Here is a 14,572-nt window from a genome sequence, read left to right as displayed (position 1 = left end):
AGAAAAGGAAAGCAGGGAATTGGGTTAACATTGCCATCAAACCCACAGTCTAAATCATAAAGTGATAAAATACACTGTTAAAATGATTTCTCCTAACATTTATCATCAGTTGGCAAGAGAGCACCAAGAACCTGAGAGCTCGGTACTGATGTATATGAAATCATAAAAAAAACCCCTGTCATGAAGTCCTAAAATTCGCCCCCTCCTCTTCCTTGCTTAAAAGTGAAAGTTTGTAACAGGGCAGTGAAGGAAGGAAGAATATGAACGTACCAGTAACTCAAAACAGAAAATTAAGCCTCTCAAAGACATGAAAAGCCAATGCTCTACATACCTTAAATATATCCTTTGAACACTGAGTAAGGATTGTACTGAAAGTAGAAGAGAGACCTAATTCCACTAGACTCTCTAGATGAGTCATTTTCTCAGTTTCAGTCTCTTCTCTGGTTTGTTCTAGTGTGCTGCTCTCTATAAGTCCAAAACATCTACACAAATACAACGAGTGAAATATTAGTAAGCAGAACTTGCAAGTTTTATAAAGCTGCTCCCAAGCTTTCAGCTATCCTTAGCTTACTTACCTATCCATAAACTGCAGTACAAAATCCTCAAATTCAGCAGTTGCAGAGCACAATTCTCTTTCCACCTACAGTTTTCCAATGCAAAAGAAGCACAAAAGGTTGGCTTTTCTTAATGAAACATAAGATAAATTTTATTTTCTGTATTAACTACTTCAAAAACACTTCCAATTTTTAAGCGATATAGGCTACAGCACATTTTCGCATTGAAGTCTGTACAGTCTCAAGTACACTACATGAAACAATTATTAAATTTTCTTTACACTGTCCTGTCCAATTTCCTCGCCTTGATCTCTAGCCAAATAACCTCTCAGGGTGAAATCGGGTCTGCCTCTACGGATACAACCTTTGCTCTTACTACTGATCCAGCTTTCCAGCAGAGGGTCAGTGGGTGCCAGCTATGGTGACAGACTTGGCTCTGCTGACATATTTACATTAAACATTCAGCGTACAAACTGCTCTGAGTTTTTGAGTGCTGCAGCTCAGGGACAACGAAATTAATCTTCCAGTAGCTGAGCATTCAGAATCTGTGCCATCTGTAGCTACTAGCTGTTCTCTGAGCTACAAGAAGAGTCCTCTAGCAGCAGACAAGACATTTTACACAGCAGTTGCAACTACCGTCATGGACACTGCTGCTGCCTCATTTGTAGTATGTCAGACATAGCTTCACTATTTGTGCCTGAACTCCTGTATTAAAAGCAGAAGCAAAAATCTAGTGATGAGTAGAAACAAAAGCTATTTCCCAGTCTCTCCTGTATTTTTTTCTCAGAACAATGCCAGAGAAAAGGAGTGCAAGGAGATCTAGAATTCGAGATGTCTGCAAACAGCCCTCCAAAGCAGCAAACAGGTGGGCTGACTGTGTCTAATAACAAAGGCGCAGCAAAGGAGAAAAGGGAGCTGAGGGCTCGCTGTCTTATGACAATACTATCTCTTGATTGGAAGAGATTAATAAGCATCTGAAGAGAAAACAGTAGAATCTTAATCAGAAAAGACAAGCATGACTGCAGGAACACTTTAAAGAAGAGCAAGCATTTTGAAATTATTTCCCACAGGAGGAAAACAGCCCTGAAAAGTGAAAAAGAACATTAGTTTTTTCAAAAATAACTACAAACAGCTGGGGGGGTTTTGGGTTTGTTTGTTTGGGTTTTTTTAAACACCTATGAAGTTTTCAAGAGGAGACCAAACTCTTTCCAGAGTCCCCCAATCAGTTAAGTTACCTCTTAACTCATTCTAAGACAGACGAGTTTTGAACTAGAACTGATGTATATACATCATCTGCTTTATTTTTTTCTTTATTGTTACCTTAATGTTTTATGGTGACAGGAAGTTTCAAAAATTTAATGGTAACAAAGCTGCTATTTTATTAGACTCAGAAAAATTTAGATGGCAAGGGACTGCTGGAGATCATGTAATCCAACCTCCTACTCAAAGCAGGGCAAGCTCAGAATCAAATCACACTACACAGGGCCTTGTGCAGCTAAGTTTTGACATAAAAATATTAGTGTTTCAATTTAAAAAAATATTTATGTGACAATCTATGACTGAGAAGCAATTGTAAGAATACGTGGCCAATTTGCACGCTGATGTCAGTGCTACAACACTGACCAGAAGCAAACATGAGCCACATCTTCGAGGTTTTTGTTGCATTTTTCTTTAACACAGTTACGCACACGAGAGACAGCAGCAAATCTGTTACAGTTCTGAAGAAATTACTACGTTGTTAGAAATTAAACTCAAACCTAGGCTAATTTTGTTTTTATAACTGCAAAGCACTCTTACCTCTGAAAGATCATCTCGTTCTTGCAATACAGATGAACAATCTACTAAAGGCACCAAAGTAGAAAATGTTGCAATGAACTGGAATGTAATCTGTTGAGAGTTGCAAACAGCTCTTTAGTAAGTGTTACTGTATTCTACAAATTAAAAAGTTTTTGCAATTAAGGTATGGGAGCTAAAGCAAATCATTACATTAAAAAAATTCCAGAGCCTAATTCTTCCACTGCAAAGATTCAATAGTTATTTCTGATTTCATATATAAAACTTCATAGTCAGCACTGCAAACATGCCTCCATTTTCTAAGTAAAGTAACACTGATTTTGGGCTGAACTTTAAAGTTTCAAAAACCCTATAATGTTTACATTGTTTGAATAGATAATTAATATGAATTCCAGAAGATGTGGGCTTTTAGGACCTAATTTAACAAAAACCTAGTGATAAAGGTCTTCCTACTCATCTTAAAAAACTAGGAATATCTGCTGGGAGCTTTGGAACATCTATTTTATCTTGTTTATTTAGAGCTGCCCAAAAAGTCAAGTAAAGTGAGTATCACAATTTGGTGTTAAAAGATTCACTTTGCATTGTCGAATAAGCCAAAAGCACTATCGTAAGTTAGAGGCTTGTAATATTAATTTTTTACAACTAAAATTGTGCAGGAACAAAACCAGGCTAAGAACTGCTGGAAAGATGAGTTACTCACTGTCATACAAATGTAAAAAAAAGCTATCAGAGTGAACTAGTTGGCTAACTATCTTCTAAAAAAAAGGTAAGATTTATATACTCACCATACATTTACTGAAGTCATTTGGATCCACTCCAGGCAATGCTCTCATCAGTAGAGGTAGCATGTGTGTTGGACCTTCAGGAAACCACTTGCCCCCAGACACCAGACTACGAGCTACTCCAATTACACAGCTTAAAGTAGCTGTGAGCTGATGAGGTTCTGTCAATGTCTCAAGTGCAGGATACGTTCTATAAAGTTTAAAAGCAGTCATATTAGGAACAATAATGTTTCTAAAGTCTTCAATGAAAAGTGGATTGTATGTGTTATTTTCTACAGTAAGGCTACACAATTTCTGCAAGAAAAATTCAAGCTAATAAATGGTTCCAACAGTTTTTTCTCATCTTTTTCCAATGAGCTTATTAACACTGCTCTATTAGAAAATGTTCATTTTGTCAGTCCTATTTACAACAAATTCAGGATTAAATAATTTGTTAGCAGTTGCAGCACAGGAATTAACAGCTACATGGGCTCCTACGTTCAAAGCTATGATGATTTTCATGTTTGAGCTTTAAGCAAAAGCTAGCTGTATACTTCAAAGTGTAAGGTTCTTGTGGCAAGTGTGAGATCTTGCCTTGACTGCCTCTAAATAGAGAAGGGATACAGTACTTGATGTTGCATTAAAGTCCATACCTCTTTAATAAAAACCCCTAAGTTACCGTAATTTTGAAACACTTTTCTTACACTAAGTACTTTTACCAAACCGCTAACAGTTCCTGCTGTAATCCACAACCTACAGCTCAAGCAAGAGTCATAGTGCTACCCCTGCTCTACGTCATCCAAAGCACAAAGGATCTATCTACATCTACTGAACAAAATGAATTCAGAACTGCAGCCAAGGCAAACAGACCAGTGATAGCTTGAACTACAGAGCAGAGCAGACATTCAGTCTGCTCTCAAAACAGAAAAAGCAGTCATACCCAATATAGGCCTGTGTTGCTGTCCTTCTTACAACTGTTATGCTTGAAATGTTTTTATATAAGAGCAGGTTTATGAAGTTTTTACAAACACTTGAGTCAGTAAGGTATGGAATTCAGGAAGGGCTCTTCAAGACAAACTCACTTCACTATTTTTACAATACGAGTTGTTCAAGTACAAAAGTCTGCATAGGAGGAGGAACATGGATAGGGGCAAGGAAGAAAGCTTTTCATTGGGGCAGGAAGGAGTTACATTTTTCTTTTGGAATTTTAGGCACCAAGGCATTAGTAATAGTACAGACTAAGTATTTTACAATAGCACATACTTCAGTGATTCGCTTATGAAGTCAGAAGCAATGACAGTGATTTTAAACAATCTGTAACTGTAACATACTCAGACACAAAACAGAAATACAACATTTATGCTTATTACTACATAAACCCACAGTGCCATCATTTATATCTGGCTCAATTGAAACCTAGTGGAAAAGTACAAGGTGCCTCAAAGTTGCTTTTTCAACTGTTCCACCCACTATCTTATACAAAATGCTAACAGAAATGCAAACGACCTGAGGACTACTCTATCTTGCACAAGCTATGAACAGCTTCCAGAACTATTCTATTTGCCAGATGTTTAAAAAAAACAAACCAAACCAAATAAAAACCTAAGTCCTCCCTCACTCCCTGTCTTGACTCAGGGGGAGCATGTATTAGCAGCCCCTCCCACTGCAAGCACTTGTTTGCAGCAAGGAAATTGTTTATCAATTAATATGACTGCTTTGCTACTTATTTGTTGGGAACAGGGAAGTTGCAATGTTTCTGCAGAACTTACTTCTCAAGTACAGGTGGAATTACTAATTCAGGACGCATCAGTGCAAGGTTCTGCAGAGCTTGGGCAGCCTCCAGGCTTCCAGTTTTACTAAACATAGCCAGAAGAACAGGTTGAATAATGCATTCTACAAAGTCTGTAACATCTTGATCAGTAAGTTTATGACTATCAGGCACAGGAGTTAACCATGTCGTTTTCTTGTAGCGCTCACGATGCAGCCTTCTGACAACACCACTGGGTAACCTCTGAAGGAGTTTCATCAGTTTGTTCTGTTGAATACAAGAAATGCTATTCAGTTAATTGGCAGTAGCAGAATATGAGTCGCTAAGCGTACAATAGACAACTAATAAGCCAGTAACTTGAAATTACACAACTGCAATAAAAGAAAATTCAGAAGATGTTTACAAATTGTCATTAAACTTCGGTTACCAAAATAGCAATTATGCTGCCAGCACTAAACCTTAAGATTAAAAAAAAACAACAAACCACCATGAAAACAAAACATACAAAGGATATAGTCAAGAATTAAGATTACTTCGCAGTAATTAAAGACATCTTCGAGAGCATTCTCTGCACATTCACAGATAAACAAATATCCTATTCTAGAACAAGTCACCTCCTTTGGCACTGCTTTAACCAGTCATGCTATTTTAATCTGTACTTTCCACCAGCTATCACAGGGAGATTCTTACATTCTCTAGCAGAAGACTCCAAGCTACACCATCAAAAAGTTATGCTTCATCAAACCAGATACGCATTAAAAAATCTTTTTGGCTTCGGTATACTCAAAGCTAGATTTCGCTAACTCGGAGACAGTAGGTCAGTAATACAAAAGCCAAGTTACACAAGGAATACTGAGGTGGTGTATCACCCTCCTTTGAAGTGCTGACTCCTTTTTCCTAGCTATATAGGAATTGGATACCTAGTTTTGGACTTCTAAACTGCACTTGTGTTAGATGTTTGAAGAATACTCCTATTAGCTGTGGTCAAAACTGCGGAATGAAAGTATGATTTGAATGACAGTACAATCATGTATCTTGAAAATTAAAGCCTCAAAACATTATACAGCAATCAGACAATCTGGCTGTTGGAGCACACAGGGCATCTATCAAAGTTTGATTTGACAGGTTTGACCATTGAAACGACAGCCAAAGTTATTCTCTTGACATGCAAAAAACCTCACCAGCCAGCGCCCATTATTTGAAGGATGGTAAAAAGATGCAATGCTATTGAACAATCCAGACAAGTGCTTCTGCACTAGTTTACTTGGTCCACCCTGTAAAATAAAAAATAATAAAAAAAAATAGAATTTTATTACACGGAATAAGTTAAAATGAACATGTAACACAGCAGTACAAGGTACAAGTGAGCATACTCACTAAACACAGCAGTACCTCAAAGCATCAAATCACACCTGCAAATTCCCTCCCTTCCCCACCCTCAGCAAGCTTTCTCCATTTAATCTGACGAGGTTCACCCTAAAAGAGGGATTCAATTGTTCAGCAGGTCCCAAGTGCGTATCCACAGTGGCACTTACAGCTGGCTACTCCTTTCCAGAATGCCACAGACAGCAGCTGGGAAATAAACCTTTTCACCTACATTCCAAACTGACAGTGAAACAATGTAGTTTAACACAAAACTTCAGCAAAAGATAGCCTAAAACCATGCTTCTACAGTGAGCCAAACAGAACAAATATTAAATACATACTTGCTTAAAGCTTTGCATTAGGTTTTGTTTCACTTTATGAAATACTAACCATCATGGCAGTGATCCACATTACCGCATGTCCTACATCATAAGCATTTGTTAAAAATCTCGGAACAACAACTTGATTGCTTCCCACTGGAAGATTTAAACTCCTCAAAATTCTGGTAAATATCTGGAAAAAAAATACTGGCATAAATTAATTTTCTAATCAAAAGATGTTTGGTGTTTTTTTTAAACAATATAACTGCCACAAACATCTGTAAAAAAGTTCGTAAGCTGAAAGATTCAAAGGCTTATATATACTATTTATCTAAAGAATATCATTAAGAGCCACTTCCACAAGAACATGGGATTAGTTATACAATCAGAGAGCACTTATTTACTTCAGTGTGTTGTTGCTTCGTTTTGGAGTCCGGTGATGACAGTAACAACTTCCAGTGCTGCCTGTTAGAAAAGGATGGCTCACATTTTTGAAGTTAAACTTAGGTCTTCAAATGAATACACCTAATTTGAAAAATTGGGCCATGGCAGTGTAAGATCCATACACAAAATATGATTTTTTCTTAGCATAGTAACACTGAAGACTTGTCTCAAAATAGACAACAATTTCATAAAATGAGAAATATTACCTTTGGTACATAAGGATCCCAGTCTATGTACCCGATGTTGTCAGTGGCCAAGCGAGCAAAAAGATTTACTAGATGCTGAAAACAATCATAAAAGAAGGAAATATTCATTAAAACATATTCATAATAGAAGATGCACAAACATCTCAAGCTACTTGACAGATGCAAGATAAAAGCTACCCATGGCCAGTATATAATTTGTGAAGGGAGATTTCACTCTATCAGAAGCCATCAATATCCTATTTCATAATGCACCTGAATTCCTACCTTCAGGAGTCCACTTCATTACTCATCTGAGCACTGGCAGATTAAAAAAAAAAAAAATTTTTCTTCCAATGTAAAGACATACTAAGAGTACTTTTAGAAGTTGTATTCATACTCTCCCTTTCCCCATGCTCTATTAATTAACATTAAAGGCAGAATGCATTCACTGCCATTTTAATTCTCAACCATTTGTTGTTAGAACAACTCTGAAGAACAATAGATGAACAACAGACAAACTTATACCTGAGCTGTATGTTGTCAAAGACCAGCTTGTGCTAAGAAATATCTTTTCTTCTTTTGAGCAGCCTGGAGTTTTTTCCCCTTTTTGAACAGCTTCCAGAGACCAGAAGACTCCTGGTAGTAGCTTACAGAAAGACACCTGTACTAAGCTTCAGAGTCCTTCAAACACTACCACTATTTTATCAACTGGGTGTAACAGACTATCTCTGCAGTGAGGGTTTGGCACAAACTCCAGGTGACAGTCAGAAGAGAGATTTCCCAGCAGACCCACAGCACAGCTTAAATAGAGTGAAAAACTCAGAACAGGCTCTAGCTTGGTGATTTCATTGACTTCTCTAACAGAAACCTGCTACCTACTTTTGCAGCCTTTACATAGAGGACTATTGGGATTGGTTCCTGGAAAACGCCCCAAGGAGTATTCTGAAGAACGTGAGCCTACCAACACACACATAAAGAACCCTCTTACATGCAAGAATAAGAGAGAGAGGCTCTGTAGAAGATTAGGAGGTTTGGGAAGAGGATAAACAGGTATCCAAATACAATCCACTTTCTGGCAAGGAAAAGGGCCCAAAGTGCGCTATCCACTGTGGCTGCCAATGCATCATCCTGGTTCTCAATAACTTCGATCATAAGAAATGGACACACCATGCACACAATTTACAGTAACTCTGAGTTGGAGCAGCTTAGCAAACCCTTATGATTGTCAATTCATCTTACGGTGCTTCCTCACCAGTAGAGCACTCTCCTGTGAGCTGAACATGGATACCAGCCTAAAATAGCATCTATATATAGACACTGAAGGAAATTCAACCACCACATCTTGAAGGACTATTTAGCTTCTGCAAGATCCATCCCACTTAAAAGTGTGTTTGCCGGTGGTGATGGCTGTTGCATTTGTAACTTTGGTTTATATGTTATCTGTGGCTTGTAAAGGTCACAGGCAGTAGCTGTCAGATGGGGTGGCAGTATGTGACTATGAAGAATTAGATACTCCATCGCTAGAAAACAGCCTCATGAGTACAAAAGGGAACTGAAATATGTCCTCAGGAAAGAAGGTTTTCAGAAATAAATAAAAAAGGAGATGAAGTCTCACTCCCATATCCTAACCAGGAGAAAGCACATAATCCACCAACGCTCCTTTTATGAACTTGTCCAAACACAGAAATACCTATCAGGCTTCCAACAACCTTGATGCTTCTGTCAGTATCGTGAAGCTAAAAGTGTGAACCTTAAATAATCCTGCCTAATTCAGAGACAGATCTTCACACAAGAGTTCCCTTCTCAGTCTGAAAACATGATAGCTTTGGAAAACCTATGAATTCAATTCAGGACAGTCACATCTGACACAGCCTGAAGACAAGCGTTACATTTTCTTAAATGATCTACCTTTTTCATTTGATACTAGGAAATACCCACTGAAAAAAACCCTTATCATGCACAAAGGCAATTGATTCCATAGGTTCCCTTCAAACAGCAAGTCTTAACTCCTGCCAAAGCAAGCTAAGAAAAAGCTTGCAGCATACAGAGGCTTAAATTGGCTTGCATAGTCAGAACCCATATGTCTAATTATCTGCATCCAAGCTTGATGAAATGAACAAGCCTGCCCTTAAGAAGTGGACAAGACAGAGGAGGAAACAAGTAGTGAAAACTGTCAGAATACACTGGGAGAGGGAAAAAATATCAGAGATCACTTATGAAAGATTGTTTATGTTATTTGTTAGTCTGTTTGACAGAAACAAACCAAATCATGATATTAAAGTGTAGGCTGTCATCCTTCTGTCAGAAAGAGTAGACAGAACTATGATTTTTTGGATAGCCATCAGAAAGATGCAAAAGTGTCTACAGACAATCTCAACTAAAACTTTGGCAATCACTCCTGTTCAAATCTGGACAATTGCCAACTGTTGGAATAAAGACTGCCTGCCTTCATTTGTGAGGAAACTAACTCAAACCAGAAAGACCTACACACAAGCCTTTTCACAAAGAAATTGCCACAAACAGAAAGTGCTACAAAGGTAGCATTCAACAGTGTTTTGGAAATCAACTTTCTCCAAAGACTCAGAGAATTCGTCCTTGTGAATATAGGCAGGAGATTAGCAAGAGGAGCCAGATGGTCAATAAGCTTATGTTCATACTGAGTATGGAAAAAATCTGGTAATATGCCAAGTTTCACTGCAGTAAAGCCAAGGCACAGGTCAGCCGACAACAACAGCACCTAAGCTGCTGGTGGTGGTGTCTCAAGCATGAGATTTTATTTTATTTCCCAAGTTTGTATCTAGTTATATGAGACACACAAAAAAGGCAGACAGGTACATGGTAGACTATTTTCCTTGAAAAATATTTTGGCCAAGGGGAGTACAGATTCTTTACTGTATCTAAAATAAGGATGACAACAACTCATTGCAGTCAAGGCAAAGCATTAATATTCAAAATCAGGGATCAGGAAAGATGTGTTTAGATATAAAAGATGGGACTTTACAAAATTATAATTTACAGAAATCACAATAGCACTTTGCATCATTGTAAGCATTAGCAGGCAGTCTGGAAAATGCCAGCATTCCCAATGCTGGAAAGAAAAGCTGGCTGAGCTAGCCATTAAACAGTGTTCACCAAGCACAAGCGCAGTCTCATTTATTCAATCAGTAACTGCTTGCTAACAATCATGGAATTATTGTCTCTGTTTTCTTGTACTAGTTAAAGCAGAAGGAAAAACAATCCATTATATCATTGTTTGACATCAATGCCTTGCAAGCACATTGTAGGAATATTTAAATGGATTTCTTCTAGTGTAGGTGAAGAGTAAATACTTACCCCTTCCCATTGGGGAAGATTTTGAACTGACACCCAAAGGCCTATAAATTCATCAAACCAAAGCCTGCAAGAGAACAGAATCAAAGTAATTTTCATGTTGTAAAAGCAGCTCCCTCACTGGATATTTATCCCTCACTCTACCAGGTGGTCACACGAACTCACCTGCCCCTCAATTCATTCAACAAGAACAGGGATCAACATGGACAGACTAGTATCACTTTGCCTCGCAGGGTATTCCCCCCTACCCTCGCTCTGATCCTGAGTCTCAGTCCTTGCTTCTTTTACTTCTCCTCCTCTTATCCTTTTCTGACCCACCCCACCTTTCACACACGTGGTTCACCAGGAGTTTCCTTACCTACTTCAGCTTCACCATTTCATTACATATTGCCATCCCAACACAGGTAAACCAAATGAAAATAAATCACACTTCATTTCCCTCGACCTTAAAACCTAAAGTTTGTCCCAACTGACAAATAGTTACAAGTGTCATTAGCTTCTATACTGAATTCACCTGAAGCCAAGGATGTAAACCCTCTATACCAGTCCCTTGCTTAAATTCACCTTTATAAACTAAATTCACTTCCTTCCTTGAAGCTTTCACTAGCCCTGTAGCACAAATGTACTTTTAACCTAATCAGCCTAAATAATCACTACATGCACTAAACGTCACTGGTTTACGTTTCTAAGTTCAATAGTTCTACCTTAAAGACGATCCAGATACTGTCCCGTCCTGCAAATGCTTCTCCTTTAATTCTCTAACTCACTTCCTATAGCGGTCTGCTGACCATCTCACATTGCCACACCTTGACAGTGAATCGAAGACTTCTGCTTCACAATCCCTTATTTTTAGTTACAGCTGTACTTTAACCTACATGAAGGACTCATCAGAAGCTACCCTAAATTTAATAGAAAGCAGGACTTAAAAGCTGTGCTATGGTTAATGATTTTTACTTGTGAGAGTATTCCTTCAGAATTAAAGTGCACTTAACTCAATTTAGTTTGCTTTGTTAGTATACTGTGCACTTTCCTCTACAAAAGGGAGAACTTATTAGAGAATAGGTACTAAGATTCTCCCAGGTTACTTTTACAAAAGAATGGCTGAGAGAATTTCTGTCTTGAACTCCTTCCAAAAACGCTGTTGAAAGCCGCCATTCATTTTGTTGGTTGACTTCAAGTCATCTTGTAAAAGATAACGGCTTGCATTTGCAACAGAATACTGTATCAACAGATATTGAATTACACTTACCTGAAACCTTTCTGGTGAAGTTCAGGGGGAAGGGTAGTAGGTAGAAATAGTTCGAAGTAGGTAATAGCCTTTTGCATGGTAACATCAAATGGACACATTAAAGGCCTCCATTCATCTAGCATCTCTGCAGTGGCATCTTCAGGAAAATATCTGAAAACAAAGAAACCATTAAACATACGCAGACTTAGCTTTAGAGCTTGGGTCTTTTAAAAATGTTCTTATATTAATATATACAAGAATAACATATATATGTTAATATTATATATTAACATACAGATGTTATATAAAAATATATTTTAAACTATCTATGCATTTGTCATAAATTTTAGTTTTACAGTAAGACTGCATACCCAGGGTCAACAGACAGGCAGTCCTCAACTCCACTTAACCCTAACTGTGTTTCAGGGAGATAAAGAACGTTACGATGCATCATTTTAAGACCACAAATGTTAGATGATTCTTGTCTGGTTGAACCAGAAAAGATTATGTATGATGCAAAACCATTTCAGTGTGAAGGCTGGTCAAAACCAAACAACTACTATCCACATGTGAGGCAACATAAAAAAAGATTACTTAAGGCACAAGGACATCTACCAAAACATTAGAAGAATGCTAGTTATTTATTTTAAAATAAACTAAATATTCATGCAATGCAGTATTTAAAATGCATACCAGACACAACTGTTCACACAACATAATTATTGCAGTTGATACAGGGCCAACTGAAAGCAGTATTATCAGTGTCCCAACCTTAAATCAGAATTTTCAGGAGGCATTTACAACTTTTTCATTTTAAAAACAATCTGTTTCAGTGACTTACGTATTTATTACAGATACAGAAAAATCAACACGGAAAACTAAGGGGTTTTATTTAGCTACAAACCCCTATTTATATGGGAGAAGTATAAGGTGGTTTTATTCTTATGTTCCTCATACTAACAGTATGTGTTTAGAACAGCATCTCCTACAGGAATGCTCAATGGAGTAACATCAGTATCTGAAACACCTGCTTCCATGAAAGCAGATGCTAATGACAAACAGCCATATGAGTGGTAAACAAAAGAGAACAAATCCCTTCTCTGCATCTTTGCAGTATCTTAAGCTGCTAAAAAAGTCATTTGGTGCAGGGAGCAAGTCTGGTTCAGGCACACACATTCCCAGTGAACAGCCCAAAAGAGCAAAAGCAACAGTGGCCTTATCTAGTGATATCCTGGCTTAACTTTTAACAGATTTTCAACCAAGACTGTCAAAAAAGACGTGAACAACCTTACGCTTTGTTTAAATATTATAACATGGAGCCTACTTGTGATTATGTTTTCATTTTAAGCAACCTATGAACGCGAGGTATTGATCATTCATAATGCAGTAAAACAGAAAAGTCTCTACACTCCACCCCAAACTTACTGAGTTGGGACAACATCAGCTAAAGAATGACTAGTAGGGTGGGTTTTTTTGGTTTTTTTAACACTTTTCATCCCCCTCAAATATTAAAGATACAGGCTTAAAAAGAAAAACAAAAACCACCAAAAACACCCCACAAACACTTACGGTCTGCAGCTCTTCACAAGTGTTTTCAGAACACTTTCTACAGAACTGAAACAAGAAAGGAAACATTAGGGACAGCGCATTACCAAATTTCAGTGACAACATAAAATAAATATTTGCTGATTTTTCCCTCAAGAACTTAAGCTAATGTTGATGCAATTAGATGTCTTCTGTGAACATGCAGTAGCTAATTGGCTTCTACACAGACCTGATCATAACAATTAAAATTGCTCTGGTAAACTCCCAGTTCTACTTTTCACATACTACTCTTGTATCTATTGCATTTAAGTGAAAAGAATTATTATCACTTCTTGTAAGTAATATCCTGCATTTTATCCATGAACAACCACACAGCAAGGTAGCTTCTTGGGGAAGTTGAAAACACAAACAGAAAAAATGTGTTTATGGACTTCTTAAATATTTGCAAGATAAATAAAGGCAACAGACTTCAGACAGTTGTTATTGTTAGACTCCAAACACCACATCTGTCCTTTTCAATCTGTTTTTGGGTTTTGTCCCATGTTTTTAAGAAAGAGAAGTGAACTATCTGCAAATAAATGGGTATTTCATTAGCTTCCTTCACAATTCACAGCTGATTTTAAGAGTGTTGTCATACATAGCAAAAACTTACTTGAGAAATCATGTTCACATGACTTGCTACAGGATGCCATCAAACTATCTAAAAAAGACTAAACCTCAGAATAAACTCAAAGACTAGAAGGGAAGGGGAGAAGAGAGAGAGAGAGATATCAATTGAACCATAAAGGTAGTAAATTGTCATGTTCTTCAAACCTCCTGTTTATTACAAGACAAGCTCAAGACTAAATTGCATTTTTACGAAAAAAACATTCCCTGAATGAAAAAAGAGTGTTCTGGCAGAAGAACTTCCTACATCTCCTGTAGACTTAATAGAAAAATTGCATCCTTCAGTCCACCATTAAAAAACAACATACAGAAATGCTATTTTGATCAGAAAAGATGATGCAAACATATCATCTTTATAGAGTTTTACCAAAGATCAGCTTAGGTCAATTAATTTTGAGAGACACAAATAATGAGCATGCACACACCCTCTCTCTAGTCCTCCACAAAATAAACTGATCCCACGCAAGCCAGGAGAAATATAAAATGGATAACCCACTATTTCCCTTCAACACCTCAACATTCAATGAAGCCAACAAAAGCCCACCCAGCCCTCATAACATTATTTCAGTTCAAGTAGCACTCTAGAAGATGCAAAATTTATACATTTCATAC

General features: G+C 37.5%; 1 protein-coding gene across 2 annotated transcripts in view; it reads right to left on the bottom strand.

The window, feature by feature from the left end:
• Positions 1-14,572, bottom strand: part of PSME4 (proteasome activator subunit 4) — an 85,637-nt gene that overhangs the window by 42,396 nt on the left and 28,669 nt on the right. For both annotated transcript variants that reach the window (XM_056356771.1, XM_056356770.1), the window contains exons 4-14: positions 13,319-13,363; positions 11,771-11,920; positions 10,525-10,588; positions 7,213-7,287; positions 6,633-6,755; positions 6,059-6,151; positions 4,879-5,144; positions 3,134-3,320; positions 2,352-2,441; positions 576-640; positions 332-482 (exon numbers count right to left, since the gene is read on the bottom strand). In XM_056356771.1, the coding sequence (XP_056212746.1) occupies positions 332-482; positions 576-640; positions 2,352-2,441; positions 3,134-3,320; positions 4,879-5,144; positions 6,059-6,151; positions 6,633-6,755; positions 7,213-7,287; positions 10,525-10,588; positions 11,771-11,920; positions 13,319-13,363 (1,309 nt within the window). The remainder of the gene's footprint in view (positions 1-331; positions 483-575; positions 641-2,351; positions 2,442-3,133; positions 3,321-4,878; positions 5,145-6,058; positions 6,152-6,632; positions 6,756-7,212; positions 7,288-10,524; positions 10,589-11,770; positions 11,921-13,318; positions 13,364-14,572) is intronic.

Source organism: Falco biarmicus, chromosome 12 (genome assembly GCF_023638135.1).
Source record: "Falco biarmicus isolate bFalBia1 chromosome 12, bFalBia1.pri, whole genome shotgun sequence".
Lineage (NCBI taxonomy): Eukaryota > Metazoa > Chordata > Aves > Falconiformes > Falconidae > Falco > Falco biarmicus.
This window is presented reverse-complemented; position numbering and strand designations above follow the sequence as displayed.